Source organism: Fulmarus glacialis, unplaced genomic scaffold (genome assembly GCF_000690835.1).
Source record: "Fulmarus glacialis isolate BGI_N327 unplaced genomic scaffold, ASM69083v1 scaffold26394, whole genome shotgun sequence".
NCBI classification, from domain to species: Eukaryota; Metazoa; Chordata; class Aves; order Procellariiformes; family Procellariidae; genus Fulmarus; species Fulmarus glacialis.
Window position 1 is genome coordinate 8,481 of NW_009210303.1, and position 18,229 is coordinate 26,709.

Sequence of the window (18,229 nt, forward strand, 5' to 3'; positions counted from 1 at the left end):
TTCCAACAGGGAACAAGAAGCAAAAATCCTTGACTACCAGACTCAGCAAGAGAAATTGCTGCCCCCGTTGGCAGCAGCCTATGCCTTTCATTTCCTCAACGACTACCTGCAGGAGCTATTTGACAAGGGGTACAGAGAGATCCAGAGGAAGAACTTCGACACGCTGCCGGAGGTGAGCTGCAGCAGGATTCGCTCGTACAGCTGGTTTGCACTTAGGCTGCACTTCTCATCTCTGAATATCAAAGTATTTTAGCAAACTGGACAAGCATTCCTCTCACCACTAGATAACTGGAGAAAGAGGAAGCACTAAGAGATCAAATGGCTTGTCCTAGCTCCACAACCAGTCAGCAACAGCATTCGCTTTACCGCCCCAAATTTTTGGCTTTGGGAACTATTGCAGAGTGAAAAGTCCTTGAAAAGCAGGTCCATTTGATAAAAACCTTGTTCTAAGTAGCTGGTGGCGCAAAGCGTTATTTCACAACTCCATCTACAAATGCACACGCAAATATTCACTTCTTGAGCCAAAACCAAAAATGTGACTTTTTAGATAGAACATAAGATTTCGCAACTGGAAGCCCGAAATGAAAACATGCTCTGAACACAGGCTGCCAAAGCCACTGCTGGTTGAGAGAAACCCAAAAATGCATGAACTGACCACAGTGTGCCCAGCACCAGGGTGTGCAGCATCCCAGGCAGAAACCGAAGGCCAGGGTCAGGGAGCTGGGTGTTACACCAGCATGCAAAGGAGGATCTGACAGGGATTTTATGCCCAGAAATTGCACAAAATTAAAAAAGGAAACTTATTCTGAGGATTGCTTTAGAACACTTTCACCATTAACACTCTGCCTTATTGGTTTTTTTTAAACAGCTCCATGCATTTTCTTCAGGCTTTAAAGCCATGGTTACTCAGTACTGCACTTCAGCAGTGGAGATCTGCCTCCGGGCGTGCGGGGGACATGGTTACTCCTTGCTGAGTGGACTCCCTTCCTTGTACACCAAAATACTTGCTTCTTGTATTTACGAAGGGGAAAACACCATTTTGCTCCTGCAAACTGCCAGGTAACAATTCAAATTTGTTCATCTAAAAGCCTGCCCCCTCATTTATTCAACCTCTACCACTTCTTCGCCAAAACCAGTAAAACCAGCTACTCCTTTCTCAGAGCACCTTCTAAAAATACAACTCAGGACATAAACTATTCGTGTCTTCTGTCTAACAGGCATGGAGGTGTGTGGGAATCGGATTATCTCTTCTATTTTTGGTTTGGGGATGTATGCAGGTGCTGTTCTGCATAACCTCATTTTCCTCTTTGTCTAGTAGCGCAGCAAAAGCATTGCTACACAAGTTTTGCAGTTTATTGTTTTAAGCAACCGATGTAACGCGATATTGGCAAAGTGAGGTTGATTCAGAGAAAGCAAAGTTGTTGAATACTGAAAGCGGATGAGTCATGCTCCAAGAACACCACTCTCCTCCGAACACGCAGACTGATAATTATCCAGAGTAGATGAAATACAGGAGAAAGAAACCACAGCTGCTTGAACTTTTAATAATGTGTGTTTTTACTAGAAGGAAAAAACCAGTGCACTTCCCAGGGACAGAGGTGCTACCACACAGCTCTGTGCTTGCATGCAGACACTTCTGCACTCATTACTGCCTCTTCTTGCAAGATCAATAGCAAGGTCAAGAGAAATGCTGTAACCTTTTGCTTCCAGACCTCATCAGTCTAGGTCGTAGCAGAGGTGCCAAAAAAATAAGGGAGTGGGGAATGCTCCTTGGACACATGTTTATCTCCAAGAAAGGGTCTCATGTTTGTAACATAACGTGACTGTGTGTTGGGGGATCACAGAGGGTAAGACCAAACCATCGTGAAGGTCCCCAGAGCATTAAGACTCAGGCTGCAAAGTTGATAATGTATCTAATCACTGCTGAGACTGCTAATAGCCACAGCAAGTTTCTTCCTAAAAATTCATCACTACAGATTGCTGTAGCATTAAATACGGTAGACAGGCTACCCCTGAGACCCAGCACAGATCAGGTTATTGCAAATAACATGCAAACCAAAAGGTCATTACTTGTTCAAGTCCATTTTGGACCACTGGTGGGATAGGTCACACCTTGCTGCTCCTCACCCAAGCCCACTTTACTTTTTGCATGACCATTTGCTGCGTGGGGATCACAACCATACCCTGCTCTGACTGTTATCCTCTTCCCAGGTTCCTGATTAAGTGCTTCATGGCAGCGAGCGCTGGCCAGTCTGTTCCGCCATCTGTCACTTACCTGGCTGCAGTGAAACCCGGGAAGTGTCCAGCCAAGAACAAGTCGGATTTTCTCAGTCCAGATATTTACACCGAGGCCTATCAACATACGGCAGTCAGGTCAGTACGGAGGACGGGAGACGGGGTTTCTCTCTTTGACATCAGACATGTGTTAAGAGCTTAGCCTCTTTCTTGCTTTAAAGGGAGGTAAAATAACATAAGTTACACAAGAATTGACACCATCTGCTCCTGAAAGAGAAAAGGAAGACTCACACAGGATTAACAGCCATGTCAAATGTTCAATATGAAGCTTTCACATTCAGAACGTCAGAATTTTTTAAGCCATGTGCTACATTCTATAGAGTTGATTCTATACCGAGCTGATGGCACTATTTAAGTAAATCCCAGAGCACATCACCGAGTTGCCATCCAGTAAAACCTTTAGGCAACTGGACCCTGTGCAATTTTATACAGAATGTTAAAATTTCACATACCTGTGAAACTGATGTTTGTTTTCAATTAACCACAGCAAACACAGAGCCTCTCATTCTGTCCGTAGCCTTTCAACTACACATTCAACTACTCAACACAAATAAAAATGGTATTGTGAGTTGTCTCATTAGTATTATGTAGACGGTTATGGGCCATATAGGCGTCATCTCTGAAAACCAGGTAAACAGATAGACAACCCTGCTGTCATTCAAATCAGTGTAAAAACAGAGTCATTCTTCTGAAAGCTTCGGTATCAATGGGAGCAGGATTTGGATATCTGTGTAGAAAATTAAAAACATAATGTAACATCAGTCCAATATTATCACTTTATTTTGTTTTGCAAACTCTCCTTACACACACACAACCCAAGAAAAACTCAGCACACCCCCTGGTGAAGAAATCCTTCAGTACCAGGGTGGTCTGGGTGCTTCTCCCAATTTGTAATTAGATTTTGTATAATCTAAGTTTGCTCACACTGAGTGTAGATAACTTCAAATGTCAGAAATGCCATTTTGCGATACGATCACACATAAGTCTGAGTATGACATGAGTGTGTGTGGGCTGCTATATTCATATACAATATGATTTTCAATTTTCCAGACTCATAAGCAGCACAGCAGCTAAACTACAGGACTTGATTCAGTCTGGAGTCAAAAAGCACGACGCATGGAACCAGTGCACAGTGCAGCTGGTGCAGGCTGCGAAGGTTAGCAAAATTTATCTGCTTATTTGACATTTGTCTTTATGATACAATATGCAACTAAAACGGCATGATTAGCTTAAAGTCTCAGCGCTGTTGATTGTCTTCTGTTAGCATCTAAGGGACACCACAAAGACCAGGGCACCGTTGTGGTCTGCATGGTAGAAAAATCGTAGTAAGAAGCAATTCCTGATCTGAAGAATTTGCTGTCTGAACAGGCCAGGTAGAAAAAGACTAGAGGGAGTAGAAATGAAAGGGAGAGGAAAAAAAATACATTCATGGTTATGCTGCCACTACTGACCTCCTATATCCTGCAACAAGAACCCACCATCTCCAGCTAACGCTCATCTTTCTGTAAGAATCCAGCGTTTCTGGCTCCCAGAGGAAAGCTTCCCCACTGAAAGCTGGTGGAGTCACAGCAAGGGTGAAACCTGGTATTTCTTACATCTACCGCTCTCACAAGGAAAGATAACTGCAGGGAAAACAATGAAAAGCAGTGATAAGTGCAATGTTAATTACTACTGAAAGAAAAATCAAATCAAAGTCAAATTAATAAGAGATTCAAAACCAACTCCCAGTTCACATGGATTAGACAGCCAACCAGCACACCTTCAGCTGAAGTAGGATCAGGACAGCAAATAACAGGGGTTAGTTAGTACAGAACTCAGCAGAAAAGAAAGCAAAAGGGGAGAAAAGCCCTAAATTTAAATGAAAACCAAAACCACTGATACTTCAGTGTCTCCAAAAAAACAAAATTATTTTTTTAATATGCAATTAAGTGCAATTCCTCTACAATTATAGTGAATTCCTTCGCTGAGGTAAGGAAGATTTTGAAACAGATCCACGGCTTATTTTAACTCCATTCAATTTTTAATGAAAAACATCTTGCTGTAATCTACCGTTCAGCCAGAGCCAACCCAAATTGAAATGGACTTAGCAAGAAGCCCCTGACAGAGAAAAAAGATCCCTACACATACCTAACTGTGGTGATACCATCTTGGTGATTTCATAGTAGGGAACAGCCCCCTTGTAGTCAGTCAATTAGGTGAAGTCCTTGATGAGTCAAACTCTTTCTCAGCAACAGCCGAGATCTTTTCAAAACCACCAGAAGCGTTGATCCGCTCATACCGGTAAGCACGGTTAAAATTCTTCAAAACAAGAACTCACTGAGTAAGGGAGCAAAGACTTGATCTCAGCAGCAGCACTTTTGGTGGTCACCCCCCTGCCGTGCGTCACTCCCCATTTTCAATTACACAGACTCAATGGAAGCAGCAAGTATTCAGTGCTGTAAGCTTGAAAAAGGGCAGAAAAACAGTGTAATTGCCTCAAAAGTAAAGGAGACCGCCTATAAACAAAGTAATTTTTTAAAACTACTTTCCCAATAATTGTTTAAATGTAAATCTATTTTTAGTGGAATGAAACCGAAGCAAAATGTTCCTATTTGAGATTACCTCTAGAAAAGGCTCTGACCAGCGCTCCCAGCACACAAACCCGAACGAGCCGTTCCCTCCTGCACCCACTCAAACGGGTGGCTGAGGTCTCTGGACTGAAGAGCAGGGGAGACCACCTGTCAGAGGAGGAGCAGGAATCCAGCTCTCTGAGAAGCGAGGAGGAGAATCCAGACATGGGACTAGTCGGAAATAAACTATTTCTGAAGAGCCTAACATATGCAGAGGGCTGGCCTGTGGTATTGTCAGTGGTGATTGTGCTGCTAGACTCTTCAGAAAATGGTATCTGGGCCCCCAAAGTTTCTTAGATACTTCAGGGAGAGGAAGGGTCACCCAAAATCCTTGGGTTTCCCCCATAACTTTAAAACCTTGATAGCCTGCTGCCTTCTTGGGGAACTTCTGTATTTACTTCTTATTCCACACCTTCCCTGGAGACTCACCCACACAACTGGCATGGCAGCTATATGAACTGACGCCTGCCAGCTCTCAGCTGAGCGGCTCAGACACTGGGTACGGCTTTGCTGCAGACTCCACACAGGTTAATTGCTTGAGTAGACACCGAGCTTCTCGGGCAGGTTCTGCAGTCCACGCTGCCCTCCACGCTGCTTGACCATGCCGGCAGGACGAGCTGCAGTGCAGGTGTGCCGTGCTTACACCCACAGCCGGGAGGAGAGCCGTACAGTGGGGGAGCGAACTCACGCAGACACCAACACCACCAACCACCCGTAGTAATGTCAGCGTAACAAGAGTCACCCCCACAAACAGGTGGAGTCAGCCTGCTTCGTTTGCTCTGGACCTCAGCTAATATTTCTGTAACTTGGCAGTTAGACACTCTACTGGTGCCTGACCCAGAAATTACCAGTTTACTTAAGACCACAAAAGCGAGAGGTAAGTCTGGTTGTTCTTCTGTGACAACAGATGTTTTCGGAGCTGAAGCCCTATAGACACTGAGCCCAATGTACCCTGAGCCCAAGGTCTTCAACAAAAGAGTTTTCTCCTGTTGATGTATAACCAAGATTTACTTCTAGGGGTCAACACAAGCACATTCCAGTGTGTTGCCATCACACAAAGTCTTTGGGGTATTCATCAGAAATATTTAGAGTAAGTACTACCATGATTTCTGAAGCGGTTTTCTAGAGTTTACAAATACCACAGTGTCGATTGTTTACACCCCCAATTCTCTCCTCTACTGTTGCTGTAAGACATGAATGCAAAAGGCCTGGTCAACCAGCAAAGAATACAGACTGGAAAAGTGCCAGGGAAATGAAAAGGTTTTATATTCTTTGTGAGAACGTTTGAGTCACTTGGCCTACTAAAAGTGTTTTGAGGTGCATTCACTGTTGATTGCATTTGTTTTCCAGGCTCATTGCCACTACATCACAGTGAAAAACTTTGCAGAAACTGTGGAAAAACTCGAGACCAGGGCTGGCATCCAGAAGATTATGAAACATCTTTGTGACCTCTTTGCATTACACGGGATCTTCTCAAACGCAGGAGTCTTCTTGCATGATGGATATATATCTGGAGCTCAAATGGACATGGTCACAGCATCATACCTGGACCTCCTGGCTGTCATTCGGTGAGCTGCTCTAGCAGGAGAGTTGATACACAGCTATTCAGCTTGTCCCTGTGATAGATATAAAATGGTGCTGCTGTACCTATGGCAACATCTCCAAAGTCAATTCACCTCATTCGGTTTTTATTTTCATTGCCTGGCAGCACTAGAAATTGACTGAAACATCTACACAGAGCTCATTTTCACAGCAAAACAGACCTAAGTGTCCAGCTCCTCTGCAATCTCTAAATTAAAGTTCTGTAACGTGAAATCTTAAATTATAAATCAAGAAATCCTGAACACTTTCTACCATTTGCAGTAGAGCGAAAGCAGGAAAATATGTAGTCAGAGCCGCACTGGCAGGAGGCAGCCACAGCAACCGATCACACACTGCAAAATCTGCTTAAGCCGCAGCTAATACAGCCTACTCTGTTGCCATGGCTGAGTTGCAACTAGTACCCAAACAATCCTGCCTATAGCTAGTTCAGATGCATCTGCTCAACACCATTTATTACCATCTACGTGAATTCTGAGACATGCTAAGGTTTTAACTTAGCACAACACTCACAAAGGCTTTTTGACAAAGGTTCGTCTTTCACTACTCAGTGCTGTTTGTTAAGAACAGATTAATTTATGGTGCAGAGAAGTGAGTTGCTACTATACGTAAAATTCTACTTAAGCCACCTCGAGAGAAACAAGAATACACCATAACCAAGAGCTGAACAGGACTGAGCCAAACAGCAAGCATTTTTAGAACTGATCGCAGAATTCAAGTTAAACAATAAGCTTAACATAATGTTTTCAAAAGCCTAACACATTGTCGTCTCTGGAATTCACTGCAACTTCTCTGTGCTAGTCCATGCCTTGTTAACAGGATTCAAGAATGGAGTGGGTATTTACCTGGGTAATTAGAGTCAGTTATTTACAATTAGTAGAAAGGATACAAACACTTCCCGGTCTGTAGCAAAAACCCAACCTTTCCCAAACCTCCAAACAGCCCTTCCCCAAAAGGAACCGGGAGATGCAAATGCCAACATTCGAGCAAACCGCTTTGCATCCCTGTACCTCAGGTGTGGGGTACAGCCAGCATGACTTCCTACACCCAGGACAATGGGAGGACGAGGAAGAAGAAACTATCTCCTGCTTAGAGAAGTTGCTGTCATTGCATACTTGTCCTTATGCTCTAGCTGTCTGTCGCTGGCTGCTGTCAGATTGGCCCCTGGGCTAGATGGGCCCTTGGTGCGGTTCAGGGTTCTTACTTTGTTCTTACAGACACAAAGAAAGTAGAAGACCTTGACACCCCATGATGAGGTAACAGAAATACTTAAGAGTAGATGAAGGTTGGAGATCAGCAAAGCACCTCACATCAATCTAGTCGGAACCTTATTCCATTTTGTAAGACAAACACATACAGCATAATTAAAACAAAACAAAACACTCGACAAAAGCCAAAAGCAAGAACTGGAAGAGTCTGCTGAGAAAACATCTGACATGAGATTGAGTCCTAAATTAGGGAACTAGGGACGGACCCCAGGTGATTACAAGACCCTGCAAATACCCATTCAACAGCACAGACAACTCAGGGTGTTAGTAGAACATGCCTCTGAGGAATTAAAACAAGCAGGATTTTCCACACAGCGTAGGCAAGGGGAAAAACAGGCACAAGCTTTTTAGGCTGACGAACCTGGTCAACTGACTTTCAAGTTTACCTTTGACTTATTTTCCTCCCTTACAAAGCAATACCCACATCAGTAATATGAATGTCACTCATCTACTCCACAGGAAGGATGCTGTTCCACTAGTGGATGCTTTTGACTTCACAGATAAGAGCTTGAATTCTGCGCTTGGCAGTTACGACGGACAGGTTTACCAACGGCTTTACGAGTGGGCTCAGAAGTCACCAACCAACAAGCAGGTATGGATGCTGGACTACAGCCAGGCAACTTCTGCTTTAGCCAGAGCAGAGTTGTTTGCTTTTCTTTTAATAAAATCAATACAGATAAAAGTGGAATAAGAGCCTTTAATTCTTAGTATCTCACTCTGAACAATGACCTGTGATACTCCAATTATGCCACCTATAGTCTTAGCTCAGACATTTAACCTAACAATGAATTACAGCCCCCAGAGTACTAGAGCTTGCACTTAGGAGCTGGACTGCCATGGGCCACCAATGTGGTTTTGGTTTTTAAACTTGTATCACTGAGGTAACATTGTACAAAATAAGCTAAAACAAGTCTGTTTACATAGTTTACATATTACAGAACAACACTAGATGGCTGCAAGAGCCACTAATTGCAGGGTATTTTCCATTCACTGGTATTTTTACTAGTGCAATACTTAATTTTTTTTTAATAATACGTTTAACCAGAAAGGGTGTAAATGTTAAACACGGCAATTTCATCCTTCATGGTCTTTAGCACTTGACTTTCACTTCTCAATTCATCCATACTGTGGAGTAATGTAAAATTCTGCATGATGCAAATAGCTATTGCTCTGTTTGAAAACTCATTTTGCCTTAAGTGAGATTTTTACTGTGATAATCAGCAACCCTTTGAAACTCTACAGCTGAACACAAAATTTGCCTTCAGCAAACATTCAAGTTCAAGCATATTTTTTGAAGTTAAATAGTATGCTGCTCCATTTGGGACCCGTATTGTGTATGGGTTATGAGGGACAGCACATACTATAAAACTGCATAGCTGAAGTAGCTAGCTGTTTGGGTTTTTTTAAGTAGTGTAGCTTTCTATATTTCAGAGGTCAGTCTTAAGAAAAAAATTATAGCCTTTTCGTTCTCCTTAATTACCTTCCACATTCTCCTTCTGAACAGATGAGCCCAGCCTATGAGAGGTATTTGAAGCCACTTCTTCACAACACGCTATCGAAATTATGAAGACCATGATCTACGTGAAGGCCACACATTTCCTCCTGTTATTTGTGTAGCAGTACATTCATGAAGCATCAGTAATGACTGATCAGAATTAATAATCAGTTGCTTACTCGCAGTTGCAACAAGTATGAAACAAGATTCTTAGCCAACCATTTCCATTTAATCAGGCAGAAGCCAAACAATGCTGAGTGGTACCCACTGCTATGAGGCAACCTAGTCAGAAAAAGCCTAAGGTTTGCTGTTTTCTAACCTGAAGTGTCCCGAGAGCATCAAAACTATGCCATTTGGCTTTCTTACTCTTTTTCTAAATCCACTGTATGACGATTAAGGGCGGGGAAAAAAAAAAAAAAAAAAAAAAAAAAAAAAAAAAAAAAAAAAAAAAAAAAAAAAAAAAAAAAAAAAAAAAAAAAAAAAAAAAAAAAAAAAAAAAAGAAGAAGAAAACCACCAACCACCACCAAAAAAACCCCCACCACTTTACTGAAAAACCCAAGGAAGGCAAAATTATGGTCCTCGGTTTCTAGGAGCAACTTGCTCTCTTAGATCAAGAAGTATATGAGAAAGTACACCTGTTTGGACAATTAAAATAGCTCGTAACTTGCTCAGCAGTGGAGTATTCCTGGCTAATAGATTCAGACAAAGCTGATGCCAACTCCAATCTGCAGAATTTACTTTCCCGTTAATAGAGCCGCTCATATTGTCTTTCTGTAAATCTTGGGCTCCAATAAAGTGTATTATTTGGAACACTGCTTCTCTAATTATTATACTTTATAATTATGGAAAGGGCAGGCTGATCCAGGCCAGTTATTAATTTGCTAGTAAATTAAGCGTTGCAAAGAACATCTTGTGATTATAATTCAATGCCAGTTAACACAGATACTTCTTACCACGTGTTGCAGGAAGGAAACAAAAGCTGAACTGATGAAGCTCAGGAAAAGCGGTTGTTTCACCCCTTACAGGAAGAATAAAGCTCTTACTACCTCTTATTGCAAAAGTCAAAACCCCTACAGCATATGAAGAGAGGGATACAAAATATGACAAATACACCCCTGAGACAGGCCTTCTGAGTGAGAGATGGGATGGAAAGCTCCCGCCTTCAAGAACCAGCAGCTACCACAGAAATCCAGACCCCCTCTTAAATCCCCAAAGAGCTGTGGTCCGCACAGCCCAGAGAGCAAAGCAGGTGTGGTGACAAGAACACTTGTGACAAGAACTTCACAGGAGAACAAGATCCATTCATCAAAATGGATATCAATTCTCTTACTCCCCACAGCATTCAAGTTAGAGCATAACCAGAAATTCTATTAATAACTATGACAAAGTGCCGTTTCTGCTTATCTTGGGCTAATCAAAATTGAGTAAAACCACAGAGCTTGAGTGCCTTGACTTGAACATCATTAGAAACAGCACTCTACAGTTAAAATTATATACATAACGTCACTAGATAAATCGCTGACAAACCAGACAACACTACTTAGCAGCTACAAGTATTTAGGCTCTGTGTTCCCTCCATCCCTGTCCCTTTAGCCGGTACAAATACTTGCCATCCTTTTGTTAGTCATAATGCAGTTTTCAAAACACAAGCTTTTTCTATAATGAGGACAGTTGAATCAACTGATTAAGAGAAAAAGGAACAAAGTACATCAGTAATGGAGTAGAATGAAGCCCTACCTGAGCATCTGTACTACTCTGCAGAACGGAAAAACAGGTTTTGGGCGGCTTTTTTTGGTTGGTTGGGTTGGGTTTTTTAAGTATTAGAGTTCTAGAAGACAAAAAAAAATACAAAATAGTATTCTGTATTTCACATTTTTATTAGCTTCTTGCTGGCAGGCATTACATTTGGGAATAATATTGCACCAGGCATTAAAAATATGAATTCTACCACAGGGACATTTTGCATTTAGAATCCAATATAAATATTTCTAATCATATTTCCATGGCTACAGATAATATTTGGTTGCTTGATTTATATGCATAGAAATAAACAGTTGTCATAACTGTAAGAAACTGTACTTATCAAGTACTTTTAAAGGGTGGGATTTGTTTTCCTAGAATATTACAATACTGTTTATTGATTTAGAAACTAAATTAGTCTACATGATAGCAGCTTTTCCCCAACCGCATCTTAAATTCTGTTTGTTTCTTGCTCCCAGTATCGTAGCATTAGATGGATTAGAAGCCTTTTAAACGGAGGTAATTTTAGCACTTTAAGTTGCATCAGAGAATTGTGTTAATGACACAAAATACCCTATTGTACTAATTCCTCGGACTCCCTCTTTCAAACAAAAAGGTGTCTTGACTGAACAGGCACATGCATGTTTTTTTCTGAACAGGACAAAAGGACAGAGCTGCTAGAGAACGAAACTCCTCCAGTCCTTACTGATAAACAATAAATAGTCGTATAAAAAAAAGCCCACATTGTTGCATTAGTCAAAATCCAGACTTTCTTGGGTTTACTGTCCAATTAAGTTGCTAATCACTGAAGTGGCTCCTGTAGAGTCAGAATCAGTCATCTGTTTTCCGTGCCAGTCTACAGAAAGTCCAGTTATGCTCCACTGTGTTTTCATTGGCACGCTCGCTCATATGATGAACTCTGGTATTCCTGATCGTGAAGCCTTGCTTTGTGATGTACTCCATCAGATGCACTCTGAGCGACACTTCCTGGTGGTAATCGCATGGCCCAAAAGTGAAGGAAACCTGGCAGTCCCTGGTGTCCATCATATGCTTATTCCACTTTGTGAAGTGGTTTGAAATGCCTTCCAGTAACGAATGGACTTTCGTCGTGATAGTGAGTTGCGTGATGATTACAGCCACCGGGTTGGAGTACTTGGAAAGCTTCCGGGTGCTGGACAGCTCCACCACCTCCTCAAAGGTATCCACGGGATACAGTGGCTTGGGGTCATTAAGACACTGAATTAGCGGTTCGATCTGATAGAAGTCCGCTTCCTTCCGAAGTAGGTCGAACTCCTTGAAGTCCAGTGGCAAAGTGAGCTCTGAGGTCCTTAAAAAGTTAAGAACATAACGGAAAAGTGGTCCATCTCTGTCAATAAAGTAATTGCCCTGAGAGTCCCTGGCAGTGGGGAAGTCTCCCCTGAACATGGCCCCAAGCATTGAGTCAGGATATCTCGTTAGAGTTGTAAGGGATGTCGTATACATGTGTCCACCCACATTTAGCGTGACTGGATCAGTCATCTAGAAAGAGAGAAATTGCAGAGTTTATCAAGCCACCACAAGAAGATTCAATCACCTCACTGACACACATGGCAAATACTGTTTGAAAACTGCAGGTCTGGAGAGAATCACGCTTCTCCCATTTGAAGCCTTTAAGTGGTGTTTAAACCTGAACAAATCCAAGCCACCTAGCAACAAGGCACAACTGGCAACTAGACAGGATGATACTTAACATTCAGAACGCGCATTTCCAGAATGCTTTAGAAATCTTAACAACTGAGCTACTGTCACAGAAGTAAGTTTTGCATTTGGGCAACAAGTTTTCTTCCTATTCTACAGATGGGGAAATGAGAACAGAGAGATTTCCTGAAGAACAAGTTAGTCTGAATGAGGCCCGTCAGTGCTCCTTACTTTCACAATCTGTTTCTCATTCTTGAACAAAAAAAAGAAAGAAGGGGGGGAAAAAAAAAATAAAAAATCAGCTGAACAAGTCTTAAGCCTCTCTCTCTCTCTTTCAAAAGAGGATGACAGTGCAGTTTAGACACAGGACCAAGAGCTCACAATCAAAATAATCCAAGCACTGGTTAAGAGACATCATCAAAACAAGCAAACAAAAAAACTTTCAGCTTTTAACTCTAAAAAGAAATATTTATTAGCAAATTAGCATGCTGCATAGAAGAAGGGGGCAGAGCACAAACCAGTCTGCATCAGCTTCCAGATAGCACATGAGGAAGCAAGAGAGAAAGGAACATAAATCCCATCTGGCCACCAACCCTAACAACCAGGACTGAGGCCAGCCAGAGAAAAGAGATGTATGCATGGCAGCAGAATGTTTAGATAAAGAGGAGAAAAATAAGATGTGCTTGTCTAGTTTGAAACAGGGTTTACAAGGAAAAATATTTTCTTTTTAAATAAAATGACAAAGTCCTTAAAATTATATGCAGGAAGCACAAACTACTTTCAGCCTTTCTGTGTTAGGAAAATGTTAACAGTGAGCTTAAGGTGTCAGTTAAGCACTCACTGATTGTACCTAGGAAATACGAATCTGAGCTCTCCCCACAAATAGCATGTGAGGTGAAGCACTCCAGAGAATGTAAGCAAGCTGTCATAATACGCACCGTTTTTCTTCTCACATGAGTGAAGCTCTGGATCTACACAAGACAGATCTGGAAGGATCGTTACCGCCTGATCTTGAAAGCCCAGTTGTACCGCACAGCGCACACTCACAGAGGCTCACTTACCATATATCCCCAGTCTCCATTATCCATCTGTTCAATTGCTTGAACCGTGGTATTCCAAGTTTAACAGAAGGCTGTTGAAAGGATACGCAATTCACCTCTTATTATCTCCCTGCAGGAAAAATCACACACAAAAAACACAAAACAAAGAACAAAACATGGCAGACCATCAGTACCTACAAGAACCACCGAGGAGAATGCTTTCTAATCAAAGGCAGTCTCTCTGCCAGGAGAGCATTCAGCCACAAAGCCACATTAGCAGGAGAATCTACAAACGAGCTTTTCCCTCCTTCTCCCTTCACGCTACCCACAGGACTGCATCCGGAGCAACGGGTAACCACTCCACCAGCTGTCTGACCATCCCAGTTTCGTTAAATAGCAAGCAATGTGTCTCTGAGAATAAGGTACGATCACAAATGGACTACCTTTCACCTGGGAAACTGTGAGTACTTTGAAGGACAGATGTCCTTTTCCCAATTAAAAAAAGTTTATTTAGTCACCATTGAGATCATACATGTGATCCATTAATATTAGTCAAAATTCTCATGCTCCAGTTTCAAACTGCGCAGAAGAATAAATCAAGCAAGAAAGTCAATGAACAGTAAGAAGAAAAAAAAAAATCTCACTGCAGAATTAATAATTCAGTAGTGGAGAACTGCAATTGATAGCAAGAACATTAATCTACAGACAAAGAGTACGAATGGACTTCACAGACACATACACACTCTGGAAAGAAATCTCTTTAGGGACAAGCCAGAGGACATCAAGCACGTTTTCAACAGCACTCCAGCAAAAGCAATTTGAGAAGTGGTTCGTGCTGTAACTTCCCAGAAGATGCTGAACTGCTGACTTGCATAACAAGGGGACTCTCTCCACGCGAGCGCAGCAAGGGAAATCCACAGCCCAGCTTGTGCAACTCAAGCAGGGGGAAGCAACGACCCCAGACGCCATTGGAGATTTTCCAAAGGTGGCCAAAACCAGCACACTATGTCAAGCAATGCAGGGACAGGGAAGCCAGTTGTCAGTAAGCCTTTATCCCAAGCCAGAGCCTGCCTCTCTGTTAGAATTGCTGAAAATTTAGGTCAGTCTGTTTTAAGCAGGGTACAGCTTCTCAGCTTTGTTTATTTTTACATCTTAAAGACCACACAGTTAACAAGACTTCTGCTCCTGTTTACCAGCAAACTTCAACGCACAGTCACCCAGCTAAAAGCAGCGCGAATATTTAGCCGAGCCAGAGCCCTACATTCCAAAACAACTGAAGGTTCACAGTTAATTCCCAACCAAAAAGATTACTTGCCCTTTTCACTCCTAGCAAACGAGGTCGGTCTCATTCACCACAGAACAAGGCAGCACACCCCACCTCTCTGGGCTCTGCTACCCTGCCCAAACCCACAACCTGGGCACAAGAGCATCCAGGAGGTCAGGCCTTCGGGGGCCGGCAGCACGAGCACAGCCTCAGCTGCATCTCAGATGTATTAAAGAGTAGCAAAAACAACATCAGCATACGAAAATCGTGAGGTCAGACAACAGAAGATTAAGGAATACCAAGATACAGAACTAGTCACACCAGGATGCTCTTTTTTACAAATTAGAGACAGAGTATGCCTCAAGAAAGTACATTAAAGCACACCCCCTGACAGCAGATAAACCTGGAATGCCAGCTCTTTTGCCAACCTCTGTAATTACTTTTTTTAACTGCTCACAAATCAAGAAGTGAATTCATTCAGGTTTTCTTTATTTGGAATTGTCATTCAAGTACAGCTCATTAACTTTTATCAACAGCCCACACCTTTTAAATTCCAGCACTTATAAGTGTTATTCTGGTCAAGTACACCACCAGTATAACATGCAGATGCATTAAAACCATAGGAGAGACTGGTACAGGTTTCTGATATTCAAGGAAAACATTCACTTGAAAGTGAAATGATGCAGCCAGACAGAAACTTCACTGATGATCATGATAGAAGAGATTTGCAGTCTTAATAAAATTAATTGGAATTATACATTTAGAATATTTCAAAGACAGACAGATGTCCATCAGAGCAATTTAAACTGGTGGACAGATACTATGTTATTTTGGTCAGCATCTAAGTCCACACTACAGATGAATCAAGTCTTTCTTTATCAGGGAAAGAAACAGATGACACCGCCTGTTGGTATGAGGGCATGAACTAATCTTTGATCACAGCACTGCTACGTAACACCGGAGTGAATAATTTACGAGAGCAATTAGCTGAAACAAACCCAGCCCTCAACACATAAGCGGCATTGAGAAGTCTCACTGACCTTTGTGTAAGGACCCAGAATCACTAGGCACGCACAAACCTCCCTGGCAACGCCAGCACTAGAGTGAGATGCACAATGCAAAGGGATGATACCAAGAGGCCATCCTAAAATGCCCGAGTGTGATCACAACTACCCGCTGCTACCCTCATCAGCCTGAGAGCTCTGGATTTCTAGACAACTTCACAGGCAAAAATAGCTCTGTTCAGGTACAACCTGAGATAAGAACTAGCAAGCCACATCACAACAAGGGTGGGGACGTACGCCCTTCGTGACATATACCCTTTCAACGATGCTTTAAATTCTTCCTGAATGAAATATAGTGCATCGATTGGGGTGGGCAGACACTCACTCCATCCGTACCCCGGACTGGGCAGCCTCCAGCCAGCTCTTGTCCCTGTGTCACGCAACAACATACCGCACCCAGGGACAGCCTCGCTAACATGGCTACTCGTGTCCAGACAGCAGGTAACAGACAACATGCAGCCGTATCCCAAGACAGCCTGCCTTTAATAACCATAAGAAATACTCATTTAAGATTAAATTCAGCCAGACAAACTGCTGACACCATTTAAGCCAAACAAGATGTCATTCTCTTGTGAGAGCAAAAGTGCACTGATTATGTCAAACCACAGTCCTGCTTTCGTTAAGCTGCTTCTGCGAGCAGGGAGCATTAGCATGGTCATCACAGCTGCTGCCGTAGCCCAGCACCGAGCACATCCAAAATGAAAAGCGAGTACCTTTGAAGAAAAGCACTCAAGTCATCACTTTATACTAAAACACCAAATTGGATACCTGCGTTTATAAAATGCTCACTCTTATTTCATATACTATGACTCACAGGATTACAAGGCTATTTACCAGCAACACTACTGCAACAGGTAGTCCCATTAACTTCAGCAGGGCTTCTCCCAGAACAGAGCTGCTAACGTGCAACCATTTTGCAAGCTGAAATTCAGAGAAAGCAAATGAGAGTCAGCTGAACATCTGCATATGTGAACACACACACACGGGCTCAGGACAGGCCAGGGGATGCCAGCAGCACTGCCAAGCGTTTGCACTGCTGGGACCACGCGCGCTGCATTTGGTCAAGGCCACAGGCTACACAACGCGCCAGGAGAAAATCATAGTGTTTGTGTCATATGCAGTTACTTAAAGGAGGATCACCTAACAGTTAAAAGTCAAGAGGCACAGACCACCTGATTTGCTCTGAATGTTTTTCATCTAGGTTTTCCAACAAAAGAATTAAAGGATTTACTGGTGGCACTAGTCTTTAATGGACAGTTTGGTATCAATATTACAACACAAGCTGTTTAACCTCCACACAAACTGTTTAACCTCAATAGTTACCTTGGATTTCTAGGTCAGTATAGAGTTGACAAGAACTCTACAAATGGCAACTTAAAAATTAAAAAGAGCAAAGCTAGGACTCTGCTTATACAGATAAATATACTTGGTATTTCAAGCTACTCACCCACTTAGTGAGCTCCCTGCTTCTCACATTTAGATCTCCAAAGATGAGAAAAAGAAACTCCTGCCCTCAGCACAGCTATGCTGTACATGGACCTCTCTATTCCCCAGCTAGTCATAACATTTGAAAGGCAAGTTTTTATTGTAAATCATTACTGGTGACTCACCTGAACTGACAAAAACTAAGCTAGCACCAGTGATGACTGTACTCCACCAACTGTACAGCGAGACTATAGTCTGCAGATCAAATCCATGAGGATCCAGCACCGTGCTACCCTAAACAAGGGACCAAGGAGGAGGCAAGCTCTTAAAACAACCGGTTACCGAATCTTCTGATAATTCAGCCGATCAGCTTCACTAAAGAAAGCATCCATCACCTTCTACACATGTCAAGTTTATAATGACTAATACAGTTTATTAAAAATTAACTTAGTTCTTGCTTTTCTTTAGTTGCTTTCTACCAACACTTAGTCTTCACCTCAGGCAGGAGGGAAAAACGCTCACACTAGCCATTCAGCATTTTCACTCCTTTATGTCTAATTGCTTCACTATAAAGTCCAAGCTCCTGAAGTTTCCTTCCCTCCCCTGAGGAGCTCTATGACATCCTGGTTTAAGTCCAGGTTCCAAACTTGTATTAACTGCTATTTGTTTGAAATGCCCACATCACGATGTTACTTTGGCCCTCCTCTCACAAGAGCCGAAAGAAGACACTTGTATCTAGCCTGGTCCTGCTG

At 42.4% G+C, this 18,229-nt stretch overlaps 2 protein-coding genes across 2 annotated transcripts in view; one reads left to right on the plus strand and one right to left on the minus strand.

The window, feature by feature from the left end:
* Positions 1–9,338, plus strand: part of ACOX2 (acyl-CoA oxidase 2, branched chain) — a 17,106-nt gene extending 7,768 nt beyond the window's left edge. The window contains exons 8-14 of the mRNA XM_009577137.1: positions 10–172; positions 869–1,059; positions 2,212–2,373; positions 3,346–3,451; positions 6,255–6,472; positions 8,231–8,363; positions 9,276–9,338. Coding sequence (XP_009575432.1) covers positions 10–172; positions 869–1,059; positions 2,212–2,373; positions 3,346–3,451; positions 6,255–6,472; positions 8,231–8,363; positions 9,276–9,338 — 1,036 coding nt within the window. The remainder of the gene's footprint in view (positions 1–9; positions 173–868; positions 1,060–2,211; positions 2,374–3,345; positions 3,452–6,254; positions 6,473–8,230; positions 8,364–9,275) is intronic.
* Positions 9,339–11,376: 2,038 nt separating this feature from the next.
* On the minus strand, positions 11,377–13,854 carry KCTD6 (potassium channel tetramerization domain containing 6). Its single transcript, XM_009577138.1, has 2 exons — positions 13,746–13,854; positions 11,377–12,525 (listed from the first exon to the last, which is right to left on the minus strand). The coding sequence occupies exons 1-2, from the start codon at positions 13,770–13,772 to the stop codon at positions 11,839–11,841; spliced, it is 714 nt and encodes a 237-aa protein (XP_009575433.1). The 5' UTR covers positions 13,773–13,854; the 3' UTR covers positions 11,377–11,838.
* Positions 13,855–18,229: the final 4,375 nt, after the last annotated feature.

What these genes read in the sequence shown, in the direction of transcription:
- KCTD6 (XM_009577138.1), bottom strand. Translation starts at nt 13,772, where the DNA reads ATGGATAATGGAGACTGGGGATATATG. An exon ending in ATGGAGACTGGGGATATATG is followed by an intron (nt 12,526 to 13,745) that starts GTAAGTGAGCCT and finishes CTCTCTTTCTAG; the next exon opens with ATGACTGATCCAGTCACGCT.